At 43.2% G+C, this 25,529-nt stretch overlaps 1 protein-coding gene across 2 annotated transcripts in view; it reads right to left on the bottom strand.

The window, feature by feature from the left end:
- The window catches only part of ABCC1 (ATP binding cassette subfamily C member 1 (ABCC1 blood group)), a 128,168-nt gene that overhangs the window by 56,670 nt on the left and 45,969 nt on the right, over positions 1-25,529 (bottom strand). For both annotated transcript variants that reach the window (XM_083153291.1, XM_083153292.1), the window contains exons 4-12: positions 24,954-25,091; positions 23,564-23,689; positions 21,906-21,967; positions 20,863-20,994; positions 18,709-18,933; positions 16,865-17,042; positions 11,416-11,577; positions 10,020-10,112; positions 8,046-8,249 (exon numbers count right to left, since the gene is read on the bottom strand). In XM_083153291.1, the coding sequence (XP_083009417.1) occupies positions 8,046-8,249; positions 10,020-10,112; positions 11,416-11,577; positions 16,865-17,042; positions 18,709-18,933; positions 20,863-20,994; positions 21,906-21,967; positions 23,564-23,689; positions 24,954-25,091 (1,320 nt within the window). The remainder of the gene's footprint in view (positions 1-8,045; positions 8,250-10,019; positions 10,113-11,415; positions 11,578-16,864; positions 17,043-18,708; positions 18,934-20,862; positions 20,995-21,905; positions 21,968-23,563; positions 23,690-24,953; positions 25,092-25,529) is intronic.

Raw genomic sequence — 25,529 nt, forward strand, 5'->3', positions numbered from 1 at the left:
GTCCTATTACATAGTAGTCTGCCAGTTATATAATGTATTTTTGATATCTTTGCTGATCTTTCTCGTGTGGGGGGGGGGAGGGGGGGATAGTGGGAAAAGGAATAAAAGAGAAAAATCCTTTGTCAAAAAAAAGAGGGGAGAGCCGGTCACGCCATGGGTGGCCATATATCAATTAGCCCCTAGAGATATAAGCTTGGGGTAGAGCTTAGAAGGGGGGAGTAGGGATCCAGGTACGCCAGGGGTGATGGGCTGTACAGGGTGGGGGGGGGGGTTTGGGGTTATTGTAGGGTTTTCGTATGTTTGTTATGTGTTATGTCTTAAGGCAGTTTATTTGAAGGGAGGAAGGAGAGTTGGGAAGCGTGGGAGGAGAGTCTCCATGGTCAAGCTTATAAGGGACATCGATAAGGCATTGTGGGGATGACTAAATTTTTAACATGGAACGTCAGAGGTCTCAATGACAAAGTGAAACGTTCACTAGTCCTAAACCATTGCAAATCCCTGGATGCGGATATCATCTGCCTTCAGGAGACTTACCTGTGTGGGGATAGATTGTTATCGTTAAAACGCCCCTGGGTGGGTTCAGCTTTCCATGCCCCTTGTTCAACAGCATCTAGGGGGGTTTCTATCTTAATCAAGAAAACAGTAGTCTTTGAGACTCGCACTATTAAGATCGACCCTGGGGGTAGATACATCTTTTTGGATGCCAGTATTAATCATGTAAATGTGAGCCTGATGGTAGTATATATCCCTCCCCCCTTTTCATACGATGTGCTGAGGGCAGCAGTAGAGTTCACCACTCTTTTCCCCACTAACCATCTGATTTGTTTGGGAGACTTTAACAATATAATGTCACCACAAATGGATAGATGGGGAAAATCTAATAAAACTGTTAGCAAAGGGGAGAGTAGATTTGCAGAGTTTATTAAGGGGATTGGGTGGAGTGACCCATGGAGATTGCGACATCCGGCAACCAGCCAATTCTCGTGCTACTCCCCTACCCACGGTGTATTCTCCAGGATCGATCTGATTTTTGTTTCAGATACCCTATTAAATAGGATTACCCATATCGAATATAAGGCCCGCGGGATTTCGGACCATTCGCCCCTTGTCATGCAGCTTGATTTGGCAGAGCCCGTTGGATTCAGGTACTGGAAGCTTCAGCCCTACTGGCTCCCCCAGTTAAATCAGGATGAGATCGAGGCAGAAATTTTGTCTTTCTTTCAGTACAATGACGGCTCATCGTCAAGTATTAATGTATGGGACGCCTTCAAAGCCTACCTACGGGGGGTGTTTATTAAAAAAATCTCGTTTTTGAAGGGGCTTCATCGTAGGAAGGCAGGTGATCTAGAGGCAAGAACTCTAGACTTAGAAAGAGTTTATCAAATTAGCAATTTAGACCTCGATAGGGTGGAATGGCAACGGACTCAGACAGAGTGGTTAGAATATTTACAAGAAGTCAACTATCGTAGGCTTAAAGTGGGCTCTCACCAGTGGTACACTGGTTCGGATAAAGCAGGCAAATTCATGGCCTTTTTGCTTAAGATGGACAAGCCTTCTAATATTATTTCTAGCATTAGAACTGAACAAGGCCAAATTCGGTCATCAACTCCAGATATAGTGGAGGAATTCGTCAGCCATTTTGGCAAAGTCTATCAATCAGCCCAGAAATCCAGTGAGGAGGAGTTGACGCAGTTTTTTCGGGGTCTACACCTCCCCACACTATCGCAGGATGCCCAAACCCTCCTAGATGCCCCCATCACGAGTGAAGAAGTGGAGGGGGTAATTAATTCCCTTCCCCTGGGGAAGGCCCCCGGACTGGATGGCCTGCCTGGTGAGATGTACCGAAAATTTGACAAAGCTCTGATTCCTCGTCTGGTAGTCCTCTGTAATGCTATGATGATTGAGGACGATCTTCCATCCTCCATGGCTGAATCATCTATAGTGTTTATTTTAAAGAAGGGTAAAGACCCCATGAGTGTCGACTCATACAGGCCTATTTCTCTCATGCCCACCGACGCGAAAATAATCGCCAAGGTATTGGCTAATCGTCTAGGCAGAGTAATCCAGGATATAGTACACCCTGACCAATCTGGGTTCATGCGTGGAAAATCTACCACGATCAATGTTAGGAGGGTTTTTTCCTACATTCAACATATGAAGATTAAGGGGCTGAACGCCGCGGTAGCCTCATTTGACGCGAACAAGGCGTTCGATTCCGTTGAGTGGGGCTACCTATGGGGTGCTTTGAAGGCGTTCGGGTTTGGGTCGGGCTTTGTCAAACGGTTGAGGCTCATGTATAAGAATCCTAGGGCTAGAGTCTCAATTAATGGGTACACATCCCAGCCATTTCCTCTGTTTAGAGGGACTCGGCAGGGCTGTCCCCTTTCTCCACTGATTTTCGCCATAGCGATAGAGCCCATGGCCTGTTTGTTAAGAGCTAAATTATACTCTGATGATATTGGGAGAGATTTGAAATATAATCTCATATCCCTGTATGCTGATGATCTTCTAGTTGGGATGGCCGACCCAAACAGAGATTTCCCAACTGTGATCGAGCAACTCGGTCATTTTGGTGAACTCTCGGGGCTCACAGTAAACTGGAGCAAATCACACTTGATGATAGTGGGAGAGGATACCTTGAGTGGCTGCGGGCTCGGTGTACCATTGGTGAAGACTACGGGGTTCAAATATTTGGGAGTTAAGGTGTCGGTAGAAACAGAGGATTTTATAAAAGATAATTTAACCCCGGCGATACAAGAAGCTAGATCTAAGTTCAAGTGCTGGGCTAAGCTCCCCTTAACGGTGCAGGGTCGGGTGAATTTAATTAAGATGGTAATTCTGCCCAAAATACTGTACCTACTTCAACATTCCCCAGTATATATCAGGGATGAATATTTTAGAAGTTTGGATAGTGTGGTGTCCTCGTTCATTTGGGGCGGCAGGCGCCCTAGAGTAAAACTCGTCACCCTATGTAGAGATCGGGATAATGGGGGTATGGCCCTACCGAGCTTCAGGAGATATTATTTTGCTGCTCAGCTATCTCATCTAAGGACTTGGGTGAAACCAGAAGAACAGCCCTCTGAACTGATTAGGCTCATAAAGTGTATAGATCCAAATGTTACCCCGATGCAGATCCTGTTTTCTGGATCACTAAGTAGATCCTACCCCCCCATAGTCTCCCAGGCCATGAGAATTTGGAGAACGGTGTGCGCCTCAGAGAATTTCAGGGGTCAGGATCCAGAATCATCGTTTCTTCTCCTACCCATGTCCCCAGAGATTACTAGACAGCAAGGGGGAAGGCTATGGTCACAATATGGTATCAGTTCATTGGATCAGCTATTTCTGGACAGTAATTTCAAATCTTTCGCCCAGCTCCAGGCAGAGTACGCCCTTCCAAGGTCTATGTTCTATAGATTCCTACAGCTGAGGAGCGCAATCTCCGGGTATGGAAGGGATAGGGAACAATGGCTAACAGATACCCCTATTAAAGTCTTCCTGAGAAAACTTACCCCGCGTAAAAGTGTGTCAAAACTCTATAGATATTTAACCGCTATCGCCCCAGATGAAGGGCTAATTCTACTAATGCAGAAGTGGGCAGTCGATATTCCCGCTATCAAAGAGAGTAACTGGCAGGCGGCCCTAGCAATTCCAAAAAAGGCAACCAATTCCATACGTGTACAGCAAGTCCAGTTCAATATCATACATCGCACATACATGACCCCAGTACGATTAAGAAAAATGAGGGGATCTGGGGCTGATAGTTGTCCAAAGTGCGGCGAAAACGGGGCAACATTTTGGCATTTAATGAGGACTTGTGGTAAAGTTGACCAATTCTGGATTAGGGTCTGCCAGGTGCTCTCAGGATTGGGAGCGACTCAGGGAAATCTTACCGATATTAATTTGGTTATGGGGCTATGGGAGGAGGGTGAAATGACCAATGAGTTGAGCCTTCTGTTCTTACATCTCACAGCAATTGCCAAAGTAGTAATAGCTCGCTATTGGATGGCAAAAAAAGGGCCGCCGTTTAATGAATGGCTTAATTTAGTGAACACCACATATTAACACGAGAAATTTCACTATGCCTCTACGGGGCGCAGTATAAAATTTCTATCAATTTGGTACCCTTGGCATAGCTCGGTTTTCTATCAATTCAAAGGATAGCCAAGCTAAGGAAGGGCAACGAGTTTCTCATAGTTTTAAATGCCCACTTCGGGTCTCACATGTGAAGGTTTTTCAGTTTTCTTTTTTTTTTTCTTTTTTCTATTAGTAATGTGTCAATATATCACGTCTTGTATATTTTGATCGAAGTCACCTCAAGTAATATCCCAGAGCTTAAATCCACAACTAATTATACGGGCTAAGGGGACGAGGGCTCTAGCCTAGGATATCCCCAACCCCTTTAATTTTTGACAGGGTGTCCGAATCAGGTCACAAAACGGGTTACGGACCCCGCACGTATTGCACTTTAATAACAATAATAAATAATATTATATATCACTATTTTTCTTCACGTATATCCTGGTCGATCAATAAGGATATATAATTCTGTGTTGGTCCTCCAGGCTTCCAAGCACTATGCACTTAAAGCACTTTTGCACTTTTTTCGATTATACTCACTTTTATGGCGCAAAAAAACAGTATAGAGCCATAAGGTCTATCACTAGCGTACACTTCTCCACTCTTGATACTTCCTTTTAAGTATAAGTATGAATTCCTCTTAAATAACACAGCATTATATTGCAGATATCCAGTCTTCTCACTTATCTCCTAAGTCAAGCCCAAAGAACCGTGCGAATGGGTAGTTGATTAATGCTCTTCTCCCCTGTGCCAGACAAAGCCCTTAAATCATGTCAGTTTTTACTCGACCTCTGGGGTTGTCCCCAAATAAATGTCCTCGTATCCTAGCAATCGTTGTCCCGAATGTCTTCATCCCTTCAGTTATACTGCTGTTGTATAATGGACTGCCGTGTCTTCTATATGTATTGTAATGTATTGTTTTTTATCATTTATGTGTTTGTTGAAAAATGAAAAATAAAGACTCAATTAAAAAAAAAAAATTGCCTAATTCTAAATAGATTATGCACTTTACTGGCTGTCTGCAAGGATTCACACCGAGAACCAGCGTGCAACATCTTACCGACACCTGCAAAGCTGTACTCCATATAACCATACTCATGGGGAATTACCATTTTATTTCCCATTCTAAGAAAAACTGTCTTTGAAGGCGGAAGTTACCGCAATCTCTCGATTTTGATTTGTCTCGTTTTTATTGGCCTCTCGTTAGAGCAGAACAGGCTTCTGTACATGAATATAGAATTTATCTACATTTAGACACGTTCTTGCCTTCCCCTCCGCTGTGTTCCGCCTGTCTTCCCTCATCTCTCCACTAAGGTAAACATGAGCCCCGTCCAACTGTATTTTCCACTTACAATGTTCCACTTATAAACACCTGTGAATGGAACAATACATATTTTATCCTAACGTGGGCATAATATATTTGCTTCACCAAAGCTTTGAGTGTTATTTTGGGCTTTAGAGGGGGGGGGGGATAGAAATGGTCTGCTCTTAGCCACACTCAGTATCTACCATAAAAGAGAAAAGTGTCTGCAGAAGAGGATTACTTAAGTTATAAGTTACTATATAGTAGGGACAGAGTTACCAGGAAATACAGTGGGAACTAGAACCCTAGCTAGGGCAACAATTAAATGTTCTCATTTTCGAAAAATGTCCAAAAAAAATAAAATAATCGGTTATAATAATACATAGAATATTTATCTGTGCATGTATTTTCTAAATGCTCCTAATAATTCTCACCACGCTATGTAAATAATTCATAATATTACCATCTTAACTCTTACACAAACACATATGGAACCACAATAGTGGATGCTGCATGGTTGACAGTGCATACAACACTGAAGCCATCTATCAATCACCAGTCACAAGCTCCAGAATATGAGAAACACCACTATTTATACATGCAGCTTCTACAGTTGCATTTTACAAATCTGTCCACATACAGCAGGGGTGGGGAACCTCAGGTCCCCGTAGCTGGTCTAAGTGGCCATCCCGCCCGGCGGCTTTGCGGAAGTCAAGTACAGGGGAATTCTAGCAAAAGGTTGGTAGTTCTCATGAGATTCCTCTTAATCAACAGCAGCCGGAGACTGTCAGTCCTATTCAGCGGCAGCCGCCAGAGTGTGGGACGGCTGCAGCATGACAATTCGCAAGAGACATTTTTACATATGGCCCCCGAAGGATTTTTTTCCCCATACAAACGGCCCTTGGCACAAAAAAAGGTCCCCCACCCCCTGACATACGGCTATCCTGAAATTGCTTCTATTAGCCCTGTTTGACAACATGTCATGCAACAAAAATACTCATCCTATATACTTAGCAAATACTATTCGCAAATTAACACACAAAAATTCTGAAAAAAACAAAGGTAATCTGGGTAACAAGGCAAAAATACAAGTCCGATACCAGTGTAACCTCCATCCTTGCCTCACACGTTATGCTAACTCTACTATATTTAAATCAAATTCCCTTCTGACTACAAACAAAACCATACTAATCCTTAGTACACTATTAGGGAACTAATGGTGCCTAATCACATAGCGATGTTAGGCCACTTTACTACATCGCTCACAAAATGCCCCTGCATTGCTTTGTGGGAGAGTATGACCCATGACAGGGCCAAAGGTCATTTATAAATGCATTGTAATGTAATGTAATTTGGAACACACTGTATTATCTGGATGCATTCTGGATGAAGAATCAATAACTAGTAGATACAGTGATCAGTAGCATTGAACCAACGATACTCTTATGGGGCCTACACACGGGGCGACAGTGCTGAGCTTTGCAGAGATAATGGCTCAAAGGTAATAGCACTGAAGTCAGGGCCGGCGCTGGCCACTCAGCAGCTCCTGCAAAGCAGGGAGGCGCCATGGTGAGAAGGCGCACTCTCCCTGCTCTGCTGCTAAAGCTGCCAGCCCGGCCCCTCGCCTTCACTGTCTGCCTGCATGCCGCCCACAGCGCTTGTCTGACAGCGCCGGGCGGCAGTGTGGAGAGTAGATGACTGAGAGATGGATGCTGCTCCCTGCGCCGGGTGCGCCCCGCTGTGTGTGCACACAAACCCTCCGAGTCCGACTCCTACAAAGTCTGCCTCCTCCTCCTGCCTCTATGTATAACAGCAAAGACAAGTGCGGTCACGTGACGTGACTCACGGCGGTGCCTGGCTGTTTCCCCCCTGCACCAGTCTCCTAGTACAGCCTGCGCAGTGCGGCGCGCTCGCTCAGATTCAATTTGTATTTATTTATAATATATGCTACTACTGTACTGACTGTTAGTTAGCTACTGGCTGCCGCAGCCTGTCAAATATTATGACAGGCAGCCAGCGGCACCAGCAGCTCCCCTCACTCACCGACACAATGCCTGATGTCATCATGGCCGCCACCCTACCCATTGCTCCCCTGGCTGTCAATCAAATGAGCAGCAGTGCAGAGCCTTCTAACTTCTAGAAAGTGTCACTACTATGGTGGGCATTGTGTACATAGGTTATTACTGTGTAGCGTCATATGAAAAATGGGTACTACTGTGTGTGGTAATAATGTGAATATGTAGACTGCTATGTGGTGTAAAAGAGATTAAGCTACTGTGTGGTGTAATATGAAATGTGGGTACTAGTGTGGCCATGCTACTTGTGAGAGCAAGCACTTTTTCTGGCTTGCGTGCGTGCCGAGAGGTATTTGAGGGCGCAAATTTTTATTCCGCAGGAGGGCGCCAAACACCCTAGAACCGGCCCTGACTGAAGTGATTTCACAATTTAGCAGATAGCATTAAAGAGACAACACATTGAAAGGTAAACCACATCCACTTTAAATCTATTGGCTAAAATGCCAAAATTGCATCAGTGCTTTTAATTTGCAGGATAGTACATTGTCATCAAAGTGAAAACTTGACATGAATAATGCCGTGCATGTTCTGTAAACAGAACGGTGTCTCACTGACCAACTCTAGAGAGGGTTCAAAGCAATACAACTTACCAGAAAAGGTGCACAGACCCAGGTAAACGTTCCCACAGCGGACAGGTAGGCCGACTTCTTCAGTACTTTTAGCTCATCCTGTCGGATTCCCAACACTTTCTCCTTAAAGGCTAGCTCCCAAGCATAGAGCTTCAGCACTTTCATTCCATTTAAGATCTCATTCATTAACTTAATCCTGTTGTCTTTGCACTTCATCTGGACAACCTAAAAATATAAAATAAAAAAGGAGGGTCACTAAACCTGCACATGCATACATACAGAACATGGTGGTGTTTCATGTGACTCATGAGATTTTTAGCTTGCTGCAACTTTGACCAGCAGAGGGAGGCAAAGATTAGGACAGGAGGGGGAAAACGGATCCACAGAAAGTGAACCAAGGAAGAATCTGCTGTCAACTAAAAGAAAATGATTTTAATATGCACCTTGCAGCTTCAGGGACATTACTTTTACAGCGGATAGCATTGAAAGGATTAACCCTTTGGGAGGTATTCAATCTCCCGCCACCATTTTCGACAGGGGAGATGGCTGCGTGGCTCTATTCAATGCGGTCTTCCTTGACAGCATTTAACAGGGTATCGGCAGAACGAGCCCGACTTCACAAGCAGTCGGGCTCGTTCTGCCGGAATTGACAGGCTCCCGGCCGCTGCTCGCCGAATTTTGCCTGTTTCTCGTGACCACGCCCCCTTCTCGGCGCTTGGCAGGCAGGACATTGAATCCTGCCTGTGAAATGAGAGTCAAGTTGGCTGAGAACGGGACAGAGTTACGGCTGTAGGGCCGGCCCGACAGTCGTGAGCCGACATTGAATTACCCCCCCCCCCCCTTTGAGTGCCGACATCTGTGAGAGATGTGCAAAATATTCATTTTAAAAAGCCAGAATCGCTCTCATTTGTTATTTCAAATCAAATAAAAAATGTTGCGTAAGAAAACATTATGTTTCCTATATAAAAAGGTAAATATTACAGGTAATTATGATGAATAAAAAAGGTTTGCATGGCAATTTTCACGCCTATCTTATCAAATTCACTTGGCACTCAAAGGGTTAACCTAACTTTACAAGCAAGGTGTGCATTTAGCATATTTTGCTTAAAAGGCCACTCAACTTTAAAATGAAGAAGGTAAAATACATAGTACAATTAAGTACAGTGTAATCATGCGGCTCCAGCTGCCCCTCTGCATGAATCAAACAATAAACACTCTGTAAGTCTGCCAAATTTACCGGGTTCATTTCAGAAGCACTACCCTCCTAACATGGTATCTCCTCCAAGATTATTCCAAAACATTTTAGATCTTAAACCAGGGGTTCCTAATCTCTTGATTTACGGCACCCTAGAGAATCAGAATTTTTTTCACGGCACCCCTAGGTCCCAAAAAATTAAGTAGATTGGGTTTATATGCGATTCTTAGCGGCAGTTATGTGGTAAAGGGCAGGATTTGCTTCTGTTTGTACACATTCTATGATTGGCAGCCACCAGCACTGGTTTTGCTCATAAATAATTAACCATTAATAATTTGAGTTGGTCCTGGACCACAAACCCGCGGCACCCCTGCATGTGTCCCGAGGCACCCCAGGGAGCCGCGGCACACAGTTTGGGAACCACTGTCTTAAACCATACTGTATATTGCATAGGGTCCCATCGCTGTGGTAGAGGCTGGACTAGCTCTTTTGGTACCCAGTTAACTCCTTTTAAACATTTGATTCCCAGAGAAGAACTCTTAAGCCTCACACACACTAGATGAAATCGTAAAAGATAACACTCAGAAGGTCTCTTCTAGGCCATATATTTTACTATCTTGGAGCTATCAGCATGGACCCTGCTCCCCAAGTCACTCCCTCCCCGCTGACATGGACAAGTGTGTGCACTTCATGATGCCAGCACCCCACCGGGTGGCCAGCCACAGCCTATTTGGCCGGATACACACATTGGCTAGTGCATACCCCACTTTAGAGGAACACTAGCAAAAGCCATTACTAACCTGATATTTCTTTGTCTTCATTGCAATCACGGCATTCACAGGCACCAGAAGTATCATGACAGCAACCCCTGCTAAAACAGAGGGACCAAGGTTCTAAAACAAGAAGATTATAAAATAGATTTAACAAGTGACTATAGCATCTAATGTGATTACAGAGCTAGAGAGTAGTAATAAACATCAGTAAAGGTCCGTATACACAGGGCGATTTGGTCACTGAGCGATTTTGTCTTCATATCGCACAGCGATATATCGTTCAGCAACCAAATCACTTTGTGTCATTTTCATCAGCGACCAGCGATGGTCGCTGATGAAAATGGAGACAGACCTGAAACGTAAATATCGCAGGACAGGGCTGGTTGCGGGAGCACGGTCCTAGCGCTATCACCCTGTACACACGGGGCTTTAGAGGTAAGCAGCTCTCTTTTTTTTTTTTTTTTTTAATAAAACATTCAAGGAAAATAAAATAAATATGATGCCAGAATCTAAAGAGCAACAAAGAGCAGGCACAGCTCAAGTGGCACAAGAGACGAAGAAGCAAAAATCTAGGTCTTGAAACATTCATGTGCGTGCACTGTCCAAATAACACAAAGGCCATTAGTTCTATGGTTACATCAGCTAGAACCCATGCAGAAAGCATAAAAACTAGCATATAGGAGCCCAAACAATGACCATCACACGAGTATTAAAGTTGCCCACACACAGGAAGATATTTTAAACAATATGGCCATTTTCGACCAATCGTTTAAAAACTTTCCGTGTGTGGGCATGAGAACGATCCAATAGATGGACGCAGTAGTCATTCATCTAGCTCGCTGAACCCCTCAACATGCAGAAGGATCAATGACTAGTCATGCACGATTTGGCACATATTGTTCAGTGTGTAGTCATGATGAACGATGTGGCAATGATGTGTATAGGATTTGCAGTCGTTAAACAACCCATCTAATCCTCTGTTTACTCAATCCTTCTGTGTGTGTATATGATATTGTTCGGCCAGGAGTGTTTTGGATGGCAAGGGAAATGGAGTAAGAGATTAGATTGTTAACAATATCTAAAGCCCCTTACACACTAAACGAGGCCCCGCTGATGCAGATATTGGTCGGCGGCAGGGACCCAGCATCAGCAGTCTTAAAGGAGGCCCCCCTCGTCTGTACAGGTTCAGATTAGTGAGGTGGTCATTAATGACACATGGGAGCGTGCATTGTTCATGATATTGAGTGTACTAGAGGCCTCTTCCGGATCAATATTGATCATAATGTAGTCTCTAGTGTGTATGGGGCTTAACTGTGTGTGGGCACCTTAAATCAATTCATGTACTCATTTATACCAAACTTCATAACTTCTTGTGAGTAAGTAGCTGAGCAATGGAAACACACACTGGAATGTTGCCACTTACCTGCCACAACAGATACAGAGCCAATATAACCTGAAGAGGTGCAGACCAAATCATGTTTATATAGGTTGCCAAGTCCATGAATCTCTGTGCATCTACAGACATCAGGTTAACAATTTCCCCAATGGTGGAGGTCCGACGTGCAGCATTACTGATCACCAGGGACTATGGGAAAGGTAAAAGGTTCTAATGATGTTACAAGAAGACAAGACTGGTGATCTTAACTGAAAACACTGATAATACTGTACATTTATATCGCTAAACTTCCAGACCAGCCTGGGGTGCTTTAACCCCTTCCTGACAGAGCCAGTTTTTGCCTTCCTGACAGAGCCCTTTTTTTTTTCAAATCTGACATGTATCACTTAAGTGGGGATAACTTTTTTTTGCTTTTACTTATCCCAGTGATTTTGAGATTGTTTTCTCGTGACACATTGTACTTCAAATTAGTGGTAAATTTGGGTCGATACAGTCTGTGTTTTTTTGTGAAAAATACCAAAATGTCGTAAAAAAATGGAAAATTTAGCAATTTTCAAAATGTTCAATTTTCTGCTTGTGAGACAAATAATCATACCACTCAAAATAGTTAATAACTAACATAGACCATATGTCTACTTTATGTTTCCATCATTATTTCAACTTCCTTTTAATTTTTTTGGACACTAGGAGGCTTACAATATGAATAGCAAATTCTCAAATTTTCAAGAAAATTTCAAACACTGATTTTTTTAGGGACCAGTTCAGTTCTGATGTGACTTTGAGGGACTTGTATGTGAGACACCCCCATAAATGATGCCATTTCAAAAACTGCACCCCTCACAGTATTCAAAACAGCATTTTGGAAGTTTGTTAACCCTTTAGGTGTTTCACAGGAATTAAAACAAAGTGTAGGTGAAATTTCAAAATTTCATTTTTTTTGCAGATTTGCAATTTTAATACATTTTTCTAAGGAACACAGTACATTTTACTAGAGAAATGTGACTAAAAATTGATTCCCCCAATTCTTTTGTTTTCATAAATATCCTATATGTGGCCCTAGTGTGCACGTTGACCAAACCACAGGCTTCATAATAGAAGGAGCAACTACTTGATTTTGGAGCCTCCTTTTTATGAGATTATTTTTTAGGCACCATGTAGGTTTCTAGGCACCATAAGATGCTAAAAGTTAGGAACCCCCCCACAAGTGACCCCATTTTGCAAACTACACCCCTCAGGGAATACATCTAGGGGTATAATGTACATTTCAAACCCCCAGGGGTTTCACCAATTGTGGTACAACTGGGCAGTGAAAATGAAAAATTAAATTTTTTACACAAAAATGCAGTTCTGGCTCAAAATGTTTCATTTTCACAAGGAATGAAGGAGACAAAGCACCCCAAAATCTGTGCCCCAATTTCTCCCGAGTACGGCAATGCCTCACATGTGACCAAAAAATACCATTTGGGTGCATGGCAGGACTCAGAAGGGAAGGAGTGATTTTTGTATTTTGCAGCTCAGATTCTGGTGGAATTTTGGTGGGTGCTATGTCGCATTAGCAAGACCCCCAAAGCACCAATACAGTGGAAGCCCCCCACAAGTGACCCCATTTTGCAAACTACACCCTTTAGGGAATTCATCTAGGGGTATAGTGTACATTTCAAACCCCCAGGGGTTTCACCAATTTTGATACAACTGGGCTGTGAAAATGAAAAAATTTTTTTCATTTTCACAGCTCAGTTGTATCAAAATTGGTGAAACCCCTGGGGGTTTGAAATGTACACTATACCCCTAGATGAATTCCCTAAAGGGTGTAGTTTGCAAAATGGGGTCACTTGTGGGGGGGGTCCACTGTATGGGTGCTTCAGGGGTCATTCAACCAGAATCTGTGCTGCAAAATCCAAATATCACTCCTTCCCTTCTGAGTCCTGCCATGCACCCAACTGGTATTTTTTGGTCACATGTGAGGCATTGCCATACTCGGGAGAAATTGGGGCACAGATTTTGGGGTGCTTTGTCTCCTTCATTCCTTGTGAAAATGAAAAATTTTGAGCCAGATCTGCATTTTTGTGTAAAAAAATTTAATTTTTCATTTTCACTGCCCAGTTGTATCAAAATTGGTGAAACCCCTGGGGGTTTTAAATGTACACTATACCCCTAGATGAATTCCCTAAAGGGTGTAGTTTGCAAAATGGGGTCACTTGTGGGGGGGTTCCACTGTATGGGTGCTTCAGGGGTCATTCAACCAGAATCTGTGCTGCAAAATCCAAATATCACTCCTTCCCTTCTGAGTCCTGCCATGCACCCAACTGGTATTTTTTGGTCACATGTGAGGCATTGCCATACTCGGGAGAAATTGGGGCACAGATTTTGGGGTGCTTTGTCTCCTTCATTCCTTGTGAAAATGAAAAATTGAGCCAGATCTGCATTTGTGTAAAAAAATGTCTGCATTTTTGTGTAAAAAAATGTAATTTTTTACACAAAAATGCAGTTCTGGCTCAAAATTTTTCATTTTCACAAGGAATGAAGGAGACAAAGCACCCCAAAATCTGTGCCCCAATTTCTCCCGAGTATGGCAATGCCTCACATGTGACCAAAAAATACCATTTGGGTGCATGGCAGGACTCAGAAGGGAAGGAGTGATATTTGGTGGTGGAATGAATGGTGGGTGCTATGTCGCATTAGCAAGACCCCCGAAGCACCAATACAGTGGAACCCCCCCACATGTGACCCCATTTTGCTCACCAGCTTTGGGAGGGGGGCTGGCGCTGCGGCTGGTGGGGGGGTGGGAGGGGTGCTGACGCTGCGGCAGCCGGGTGGGTGGGAGGGAGGGGGGGCTGCCGGGTGGGAGGGGGGGGGGCTGGCGATCGGTGGTGATCGGTGCTGTACTTAACAGCACCGATCACCACCGATCACTGCGTTACCGAGCGGCTTAGCTGTCGGTAACACAGAAAACGCTGCAATTGGCTGTTCTCATTTGAACAGCCAATCGCAGCGATCGCCGCGAGGGGGGATGTCAGGGACAGCAGACATCTCCAAAGACGCGGTGACAGTTTAAAACCATGACGTATATATACGTCTTCGGTCGGGAATATCTATATATATATATATATATATATATATATATATATATATATATATATATATATATATATATATATATATATATATTTATTATATATATATATATATATATATATATATATATACATACATACACACACACACACACACACACACACACACACACACACACACATATATATATATTTCAGTACATTTTATGTTATTTTATTTATTTTGTTTATTTTATAAAATGCTGCAGCTGACGGGGGGGTGGGAGGGGGGGAGCGCTGCGTGCGCTGCTGCCGGAAGGAGGGACTGCAGGCCAGGGACTGCCGGGTGAGCTGCCGGGTGAGCTGCCGGGTGGGTGGGAGGGGGGGCTGGTGATCGGTGCTGTACTTAACAGCACCGATCACCGTGTTACCGAGCGGCTTAGCCGCCGGTAACACAGGAAACGCTGTGATTGACTGTTCACATTTGAACAGCCAATCACAGCGATCGCCGACCGGGGGGGGCATCCCTGCCCCCCCTGGGCAGCGAGGGGGGATGTCTGCTGTCAGGGACAGCAGACATCTCCAAACTGTCACCGCGTCTATAGACGCGGTGACAGTTAGAAGTCATGACGTACATTTATGCCATGTGTCGGGAAGTACTTCCCGACCATGACGTAAATGTACGTCAAATGTCGGGAAGGGGTTAAGGCTAGGCCAGGATTCAATTAGCCTCTGTAGATTACTGCAGACTAATTGATCCGCCAGAAATATCCAGTTAGCTTCAAGGCCAGAACTTATTGGAGACTTTTTGGTACTCTTTACCTAGAAAGGCGCCCATCGCATGCACTAAAAAATCGCATGCGATGCGACCGACGCGATGCCCGCGATTTCCCATAGGGAACAATGTTAAATGTCCCAATTGACCCGATTTTCCTGTTCAATGTCTCAATTGACCCGATTTTTCCTCAGGAAACAATGTTAAATGGCCCACAGAGGCCAAATAGGAACCCTGAAGTGTGAAATGGCCCCCACAATTGTTAACGCCACCCCACGATCAACCCCAACCCGAAGCGTGGCGAGCCCGCGAGGGGCGGCGGTACGCGTCCTACGACCTTTTCATACCCCCACTATCCACGTCGGCGTGGAGTTGAGAATAGAAAGTGTGGCGAGCGCAGCGAGCCACCGAGCCCGAAGCGTGGCGAGCGCAGCGAGCCCCGCGAGGGGACGCGGACACCTTCACAGGTATACGCGTCCCCTCGCCACGCTTCGGGCTCACCACACTTTCTATTCTCAACTCCACGCCGACGTGGATAGTGGGGGTATGAAAAGGTCATAGGATGCGTACCGCCGCCCCTCGCGGGCTCGCTACGCTTCGGGTTGACGTTGATCGTGGGGTGGCGTTAACAATTCTGCAAAAAAAAGCAATGCGCAGTGCTACTACCGGGTTCTACGCTCGCCACAAACTATTTAAAACAAACTAACTTAACTCCATGCCAACATGGATAGTGCATACCCCCACTATCCATGTTGGCATGGAGTTGATTTTAGATAGAGTGGCGAGCCCCCGAGCCCGCAGCGTGGGCGAGCGAAACGCCGTGAAACTACACAAAGACCAAAAACTATAAAAATACTGCAACTTTAAGGGGGGTATGCAACGTGCCGCTGCTATTTCCGACGTGGGAAATAGCTGCGGCTCCCTATTCAATGCCGTCATTAATGACAGCATTGATCCGGGATCACGGCAGAACGAGACAGACTTCAGAAGCGGTCAGGCCCATTCGGACGATACCGGCTGTGGATTGTCATTATCCGGCCAGCAGATCGACAATCCACGGCCACGTCCCCTTTGCGCCCATCGGTAGACAGTACAATGAATCCTGTCTGTCGTTATGTGGTCGATCTGGCCAGGATCATGGCTGTTGGCGGGGATAGACAGCCGTGATCCCAGATTGCATACCCCCCTAAGGGACGCCTGGAGAGCTGGATATATCACAGCAAGGACCCTAAAAGTAATAATGTATGCTTTGTTTTGCACCGCTACAATTCTTTCTCCTATAATTTTGAGAAAGAAAGCATGAAATCATTTAATCACTTCTGAAAAACAACATGATGTGGCAAATCCATTATGCACAAAACAATTTCCAGTACCGGTCACTAAAAAGATTCTGGCAATAAAACACAAATGTTGCATCGTGCCCAGCCTCACAAAAGCAGTTGGAATGTTGAGACCAAGATTATTTCCCAGATGGCAGATAAATAAACCAGTTACTGATCATATTATACTAGATTGCACAATTGTAGAGGCTAAAGTGGCACTCTTACTATTCCAATGAATCACCAGTGTAAAATAAAGGATTAAAAAGGTCCCCGTTCTGAGAAGCTACAAAAAGCCTACTGACGTTATTAGGATTGTGGTTCCCTACCTTTCGATAGACCAAACCGATAATGGCAGTTTTCAGTCTCATGCCAGTAACGAAGCAGATGTGAAAGTACTTGTGCAAAAGGAGTGTTTGCAGACACGCGCACAGGAACAGCAGCGCAGTATACAGATATCCATGCCAGTTTGGAGCATTCTCATTACCTACAAACCTAATAAGCAACCTGAAAGAAGAAGAAATAAAGATTTATCCATGGGTTGAGAAATTTGGCTAGTTTATGTTATAGGAACCTAATTTTTTTATTTAGAAGTAGGCATCGTCGCTTATAAAAGTATGGAGGTGTGCCTAATGTAATTTACTATACTATGTATGGAAATGGATGATCACCCACTGTAGTGTATAGGGGTTACTACTCAGTCAGAAACTCCATGCTACTCACTCTGCTTACCGCACCATATTAGGAGTAACAGCCACCACAAGGTTCCTACAATGGCACCTGGAACGGCCTACTTCCAGTTGTATGTGTAGCAGCAACACCTCTTGATGGTAATGCCAGATTAACACTGATGGTTTACAATGTATTAGGCCTGTATGAGCGCACTGATACCGGAACCAACAAAAGGAACTCACACACGCAGCAAACAGATCACCTCAGAAGTTCAATTAATACATGCTAGTTTGGAGCATTTCAAGCCGGTCAACAAATTCCAACACACTCACTTTTAAACCAGTCTCCTAGCTCTTTCGCTAATCCAGATTAGTTCACAGATTTAGCATGCAGGTCAATCTGGATGTTTTTACTCACTCACATGTGTGATTTAGCAGCAGGAAGCAACACCTTCAAAAACTGCATTTAAACTTAAGTAACAATCTGTCAATCGGACTCACCGTTTAAGACGTTATGCATGGTAAACTCAGATTTACAATCTCCTTTTAAGGTGCCCATACACGGTACAAATTAATGGGTGCAATGTGATACGTGCTCAAGTGCACATCCCATTGCACAGCACAAAGAATGTGCTGCACATACTTTTGTACTAAATTGCATCTCATTGCATTGCAAAAGGAATGCAATCTAGTCCAAATTGCATACAATAATTGTACAGTGTATTTTCACCAATACTATTTGCCCATGTTTCTAATCGCACAGACAGTGCTATCAAACTAAAGATATTAACACCTTTTCTTTTGCTTAGCTAAAATGCCTAAATACCATTTGATTATCTCTCTAAAAAACGGTCATAAATCAAGCTGTACCTCAAAACTGAAATGCCTTACACATGGATTATCTCTTCTAGAAATGTCAAGTAACAAGCTAAACCCAAACACTGAAATGCCTCACAAATGCCCTTCTACAACTGGCGCACAGTTCTGGGTTTGAATCTTCTACTAATGGGTTCTAGCATGCCACCCATTTATTTTAACATGTTAACATACAAGATCTCATTGTAAATTTAGGAAAGCTTCTAAAAATGAAAAGTGGTGGCGTTGCCAATAGCAACCAGTCAGAACCTGTGTAACCGTTTGTATGATGCAAAACAGATCACTTTTCACTTTTAAAAGCTTCCATAAATCTGACCCTTCATCTTTGGAACTTTTCTCTGGTATACCAACACTGTTATCACCCTAAGGGCCAGATGTATCAAGCTTCAAAAGTGATAAAATGGAGATTGATAAACAGCTAGCTCCTACCTGTCACTATTCAAACCCAGCATGTAACATGGCAGGAAGGAGCTGATTGGCTGGTTGTTTATCACTCTCCATTTTATCTCTTTTGAAGCTTGATACATCTGGTCCTAAGTCACAAAGCTTCATAGTCTGAATTGGCAGCTACTTAATAACTAGGAAGGCAAGAAACAGATCTAGTAGCATATAGTAACCATACTTACTTTAATATTTCTGGTCCAGAAAACATCAAAACATCATGAACGAATTTGAAGAAACTGCTCACGAAAAAGTAAGGACCAAAGGTTTTGTATAAAGCTTTGAATAGTGATGGTTCCATGTCTTTTGTGGGTGTCTTCACAATAAGGGCCTCAGCCTCCTCTCCGGTTTCATCTTCTGTCTCTGGTTTGGCCTGCTTTTTAGGGGAATACACCAATTTCAAAGGCTGTCTGCAACAGGAGAAAAAAAATATTAAAATTCTATGTTAAATGCAAGAACTCTAGTGTGATGTGATCACTAGTCCTATTATATTAGATCATTGGATGGCTGTCCAACTAATCGCCAATGACCCAAAGTGATCCAATCATCTGTTTTGCAATATAAATCTACACATCTTTACATTCACATATGAAAAAAACACATTTATATACCAAGTGTAAAGTGAGATATTTCAGCAGGATAGCTGGAAGCCTGGCAGTACGTGGGATTGGTGCAATTTGGGGCCAGCCATGGCTCTGCCAATGGGATTTGTGCACAGTCCCTCACATCATGGTTGACCACATTCAGCTCTGCACAGAATAGATCATAGTGGCAGAGATCCCAACTTGCTGACAAACACTTTCTCTGGCACCAAGATTTGTGTAGCAGGTGCTGTTAATACATTGCCCAGCTTCCCACATTTGTATTTCAAAACCACTTACAGACTTTACAACTAGATGTCCACATCACCTTTACATTCTTTTGCCAAATCCATCTTTGGTCCAATTCCCCATTATGTCCAAAACAGAAAGGATTCAGCCCAACAATCATTTTATTTATTTTTTGGATGGAATCGGCACGTTGAAGATTTTCAACATGTTAGATTTCCCCAACCCAGGCAGACAGAACATATGACGGTCAGCCACAACTCAATTTATGACTGAAGGGGTGCTGTTTGATAGTAACATAACGAAGTTCAGGGTGCATACAAATTGTCAATGCAATGACGATTTTAATTCAATTTTATTATATACATTATTTGTTGCGGATGCCAGGATTTTTTTTTAAAATACACAATTTTTTTACGATATCTTGGCAAATTTACTTTGACTACTATGTTGTACAAATAACATTTATGAAAAAATTTAAGTGTTTCATATATAAAGTATTCTGCCCAATTGTAGCTCAGTATTAGGGATGGCCAGCGGTGGCATCATTGATGTTTTTAATCCACGAATGGTAGCATTGAAAGGGTGGGCATTCGGTGGAAGGGGCAGGTCTTCGTGGTAGAGCCTAGGGCTGGGCTTATAAGCTCTCCCAGTGACAAAGGAAAAAGAAAAAAAAACAAAAGCATTCCTACCTCAGCCATCAGATTCCTACCATCAATAACAACCCATCAGTGACAAACAAGCATAGATAGTTATAGCGTCTGAAGCCACAGATGAACTATGATTCTATAGAACAGCTACCTACATGACAGTTATTAAATTAAACAGATTACTGACAAACCAGATGATCCTTAAAAAGGTCCATGGTAGCTCAGACTTCCTACTAGCCTATGGTCACATATAGATCACAGGTTCTCAAACCCGGTCCTCAGGACCCCACACAGCGCATGTTTTGCAGGTCTCCTCACAGAATCACAAGTGAAATAATTTTCTCCACCTGTGGATCTTTTAAAATGTGTCAATGAGTAATGAGTGCAACTGTGCACCTGCCGGGTGACCTGGAAAATGTGAACTATGTGGGGTCCCGAGGACAGAGTTTGAGAGCCCCTGATATAGATCGCCGGCAGTGGAAATGCCGATGGTCAGAATACAGATGCGATATCCTGAAGGAGTGAATCCCAACAAGGGTCAGGTAAGAATACTAACCCTTCCCCCCTTAACCCTTCCTCCCCACAGCCGAATCCTAACTCCCATACCCTGTCATCTAAACCTAACCTCCCACCCCAGCAACCTAACCCCACCTTCCCTGGCCTAACCCTAACCCATCCGGCATACTTCTGTTCGCCAACATCCTTATTTATGTTGGGATTCCAGCAGCGGTCACCTAGTGGTAGGTCGGGGTGTCTGCAACAGTAAACACCGGCATCTCGACCACCGAAGTGCTAAACGCAACTCATTTGGTATACATGTGATTTTTGGGGGGTGTATTAACCCCTTAGCAGATGGACTTACTTTTTAGCCTTTGAGTATTCTTTCTCCCAATTTACAGATAACACTGGCACTACTTCTGAAGAGGTATCTTCTTTGTTCAGTGACCATAGGTCCTTTGTTTCTAGAGGCCGCTTGAATCCCTGAATCATCAACCTGCAGGGAGGATTACAAAATACAGTGACAAACAAGAATGTGTTTTATAGCCTTACATTAACTTCAGTCTGCACATGGTCTAAATCAGTAGTTCCCAAACGTACTTGAATGACAGTATTCTAGAGCAGTGGTTCTCAACCTGGGTCCTCAGGGACCCCCAATGGTGCACATTTTCCAGGTCACCACAGATACACAGGTGTACTGATTACTCAACAGCACATTTTAAAAGATCACAGGTGGAGCTAATTATATCACCTGTGATTCTGTGTGGAGACCTGGAAAACGTGCACTGTTGGGGGTCCCTGAGGACAGAGGTTGAGAACCACTGCTGTAGAGTATCAGCGTTTTAATGTCACCCTTTAGCCAAAATTTTCTGAAGGAGTTCTGAGTTTTATCAGTCATTCTTACTTCAGTTTAGTATAGAGAAGATTTTTATACTGGACCATCAGTCCGTGGCACCCCAGGGAACCATAGCACAAAGTTTGGGAACCACTAGTCTACCTGCCTCTAATTAAAATAAAAGCCCATACACACTGGGTGACTGAGCTGAAAGCAGCTAAGTTTATTTGAGCTGCTTTCAGCTCGAAAATGATCCAGTGCATACGGAGCAGCAACGAGCGCTTATGCGTGATCCCGCATAAAATCGCTGACCCGGCCACTCATCTGCTGGTATTATCACTCGACCACCACAATCGCTAACATGGGTGAAAAACACTCAGTGAATATGCACGGAGCATTTTTTACCCCAGCAATTTTCCCCATCATCACGCTGGGAAAAAACGCTCAGTGTGTATGGACCATTAGTCTTGTTTGGGAACCACTAGTCTACCTGCCAGTAATTAAAAATGTGATTTTTTTAATAAAAGCAGTTTGACATGAAGTATTGTTAATTATCCAGTAGGAAGTCTCACCTACTAATCCACCAGAACGTTATATTTGAGAGAAACGAAGCACTTGATTCTGGACAAGGATTCTAGGAAAAGGAAGAAACAAAAAAATTAAAATATAGTGTGTCCGTTATAAACGTGTTGAGTCGTTTTATTTAACACAGGTGTGGATAGAATGTATTTTTGTTAATATTTATACTGACTTAAAAGCCAGCTTGATGGTTTTCTTGACATTACTATGTAAGGGACTGTAGACAATTTTTAGCATGAATAGGGGCTTAAAACTTTTTTTTTTCCCTAAGCATTCATTTTCTGTGGAAAGGTGTACAGACACAGGCCATCTTGGGAGCCGATTTTATTCATATTTCTAATCCTTTTAGTGTCAAGTAGACAGGCAATTTTTCCCACCCCCACACATTCCTTTCTCACAAGTCATTTTCTTTAACTAGAAAAAAAAAGTATCTTGTTTTAGCAATTGTTTTGCAGATCTGTGTACAACGTTGGGTTTCTTTTGTGTGTGTTTTGGGCCCGGGGGGGGGGTAACAGCAAATAGTCTTGTAGTAAGTGAATATCACCGCTAACGGCTGCAAAAGTACAATGTGTGTATTGTCATGCCAGCTAAGAGCGGATATGCCGTGTATTTTTGCACACCTTATTTAGAAGTTTGTTTCCTAGACGCTCAGTAAGAGACACATGGGAGGTCTGTGCATATCTGTATTTACAGCTGTGCTATGCAAAGCCGTTCAGTGTGTATGCACATTATTGTATACCTAATGTGGGTACAATAAGCATAGAAAAAGATACATTTAAAAAAAAAAAAAAACGCATTGCATGCCGTTATAATGGCCTATGCGATAAAGTTTTCCGTATGGTGCCGTAGGTAGGAAATCTGGGCGCCGTGCTAGGAAACAAGTACCCATTTTTCCAATAAATATATATGTAAAATGGAGGGAATAGGACAAACAAGCAGCTGAATCTATATACAAAAGTCTACGTTACACTGTTTTCCAGGAAAACAATCCAATTCTTATGCAGATACATCTGCAGTCACAAGACATGCTACATAGAAGTTTAATCAGCAGATGCTGCCTGTGCATCCTATTTGCTCTATTGTGCAATAAAGACACCATTTCATTGTAAAGGTAAAAAAAAAAAAAAAAAAAGATGCCCAGCACCAGGAGTTACACGGAGCTCACGTGTTATATATATCACAACATGTATCTCCTGGAGGGTTCATGTACGTGGAGCACAAATATGCTGGTTTGCAGCTAGTATGGGCCTGGTGCAATCTCCACAGGTGAGAATTAGACACATCTGGAGAGCTGGACAGCAGGTTAGCCATTATATGCAGGTTTCTATGAGCACTTCTCTTCAGCAATGTTGGTCAGATGTACTGTACTTCCAACTCTGCATCAGGCAATAGACAAAAGTTAAGTTGATGTTCTTCGACCTGTAATATTTCAAGTCTAATGATATAGTTATGCATACTGTCAAGCTTGCACATTTTGCCAATCCGTAAATAAACTTCTAAAAACTGTCACACTGTACGATACATAAACAAATGACAAATCACTTTTGGGATATAGGTCTGCCATCAGGAAAACCGTTTCTTAGGCCTCTCATGTTACATGAATGGAAAAGAGCCAATATTAGAAAGTAGTAATAGACATTAGGACACTCACGGGGTTGTTGACTCTTTCGGAGAAGAGAGGAGGCTGGTCAGGGAAGGCAGCCAATATTAGCTCCACCAACACCAGCAGAAAGTATGTGTAGAATGTGACATCCCGAAACACATCTATACTGGCATCCTGCAGAAAGGATTTGAATGAAAACACATTTAAGGCCCAGGCAGCATTACTCCATCCTGTTCATAAAAGCACTGTGTAATGCATTGCAGACTTAAATACCTTTACACATCTAATGCCACAAATATGTACTCAGCAGTATCACATTACTTTCTTCTTTGGAACTCAAGCATATTTAACTAGCAAGAGGACTCAGAAACCTTCGGCTACATGCTGCTGCCCCACCCCCCCCTATCTACTCATACAACGCTACATTCCCCACTACTATTTCTGTTGCCCTGTTCTTATTCTTATTGATGCTCACTCCTGATAGGTTGCTAAGGGATTGCGCCCCCTAACCACTCCTTTCACACTTGGATGTATTTCCACCATAACGAGGTGTTTTGAGAAGAAATGGAAAAAAACCTCAGACCATGTACAGCAAGAATATATAAAAATGTATTTATTTATTCTTGCTGTACCTGGTCTGAGGACGGGACTAAGGTCCTGAAAACGCTCACCATTACAATACAGTTTTGTGGTTTTGCATTTTTACAAAGTCTCAGAGTGCCTTCTTCAATAGGAATATATAGTTTATTGAAAATGCCTGCCTTCCTGTTATTTCACATCACTAGTCCATCCCGGCCTCCCCTTTATCACACTATGGGCCTAAATCCATAATGATCGCATAGGATAAGCAGCTTAGCATGCATGACCCTTAAGCAATGCGGATGCAGGAGGAGGTGTATACTACCCCCCTGCCTGCATTTGCATAAAACAGTTCATGAGGAACTTCGTGACCATTGTTCCCCGTGTCCCTTGCAACTGTAGCCTGATTAAGTCTGACCTTACTCAGGCTGCCTGTTGCAGTTTGCGAGGCCAAGAAAGCCGCCACCCTGCCTGGCCACTCCCAGAAAAAAAGGGGATGACGCACCGACGTTTCCGGAAATGCCGGCAGCCCCAGTCTTTCCAAGTGAATGCCTCTGTCTGTCAATTACGACCATGAATTGTCGAGATCGCTGCCGAATATCGACAATCCACGGCCATTTACATGGACATGCCCCATTTTCACTGATCGCCAGCCGGGATATTGAATCCCACCTGGCGATCTGCAGTCAAACAAAACAAAAAACGGGCCAGGCTCACAGCTGTCTGGACGGATTGACACTCGTGACCAGGGATTGAATACTCCCCTTAATATTGCTAAAATATCCTAATTAAGATTACACACTAATATCAATATTACTGTATAATAATAATAATAATAAATAATATTAGAGATACATACGGGTTTTAAGGCATGGAGAACTTTGGACCTGAAGATTATTATGGCACAGAGCAGAGCAATGATCCAGAAATTCAATAGTACACCTGAAGACTGCACTCCTTTAATTCGCTCGCACTGAATTAAAAAAGTAGCTAGCAGCTGAAATACAAAAAAGGAAAGGACATGAGCCAATACACAGAGCACAGGGCACAACAGCACTTATACAGATCTTCTAGGCATCTGGTAGATCAGAGTTATACACACAGGCAGTAAGATTCATGGTCAACACGAAAAGATTTCCATAGAGAGAAATGGATTTTGCACTTGAGAATGCAGATTAAATGGACTATCCAGAGATCATGTATGAAACAATAAATGTAAAAAACTGCCACAATAGAAGATACTGTACTCTGCCCTGGTTTAGGCCTATCCACTCCCTGTTCCTACATCTCTGATGTTCACACTGTGTTGTGAAGGTCAGAGCTGAGGAGGAGGAGTGCTTTTTATTCATTTTATTGGAAATTTGTAACCAGTATAAATGCCCGGGACACATGAAATAGCTGGGCTTTGCTACAAATATGCATGCATATTAAATTC

The sequence above is a fragment of the Crinia signifera genome, chromosome 7 (genome assembly GCF_055691185.1).
Source record: "Crinia signifera chromosome 7, ASM5569118v1, whole genome shotgun sequence".
NCBI classification, from domain to species: Eukaryota; Metazoa; Chordata; class Amphibia; order Anura; family Myobatrachidae; genus Crinia; species Crinia signifera.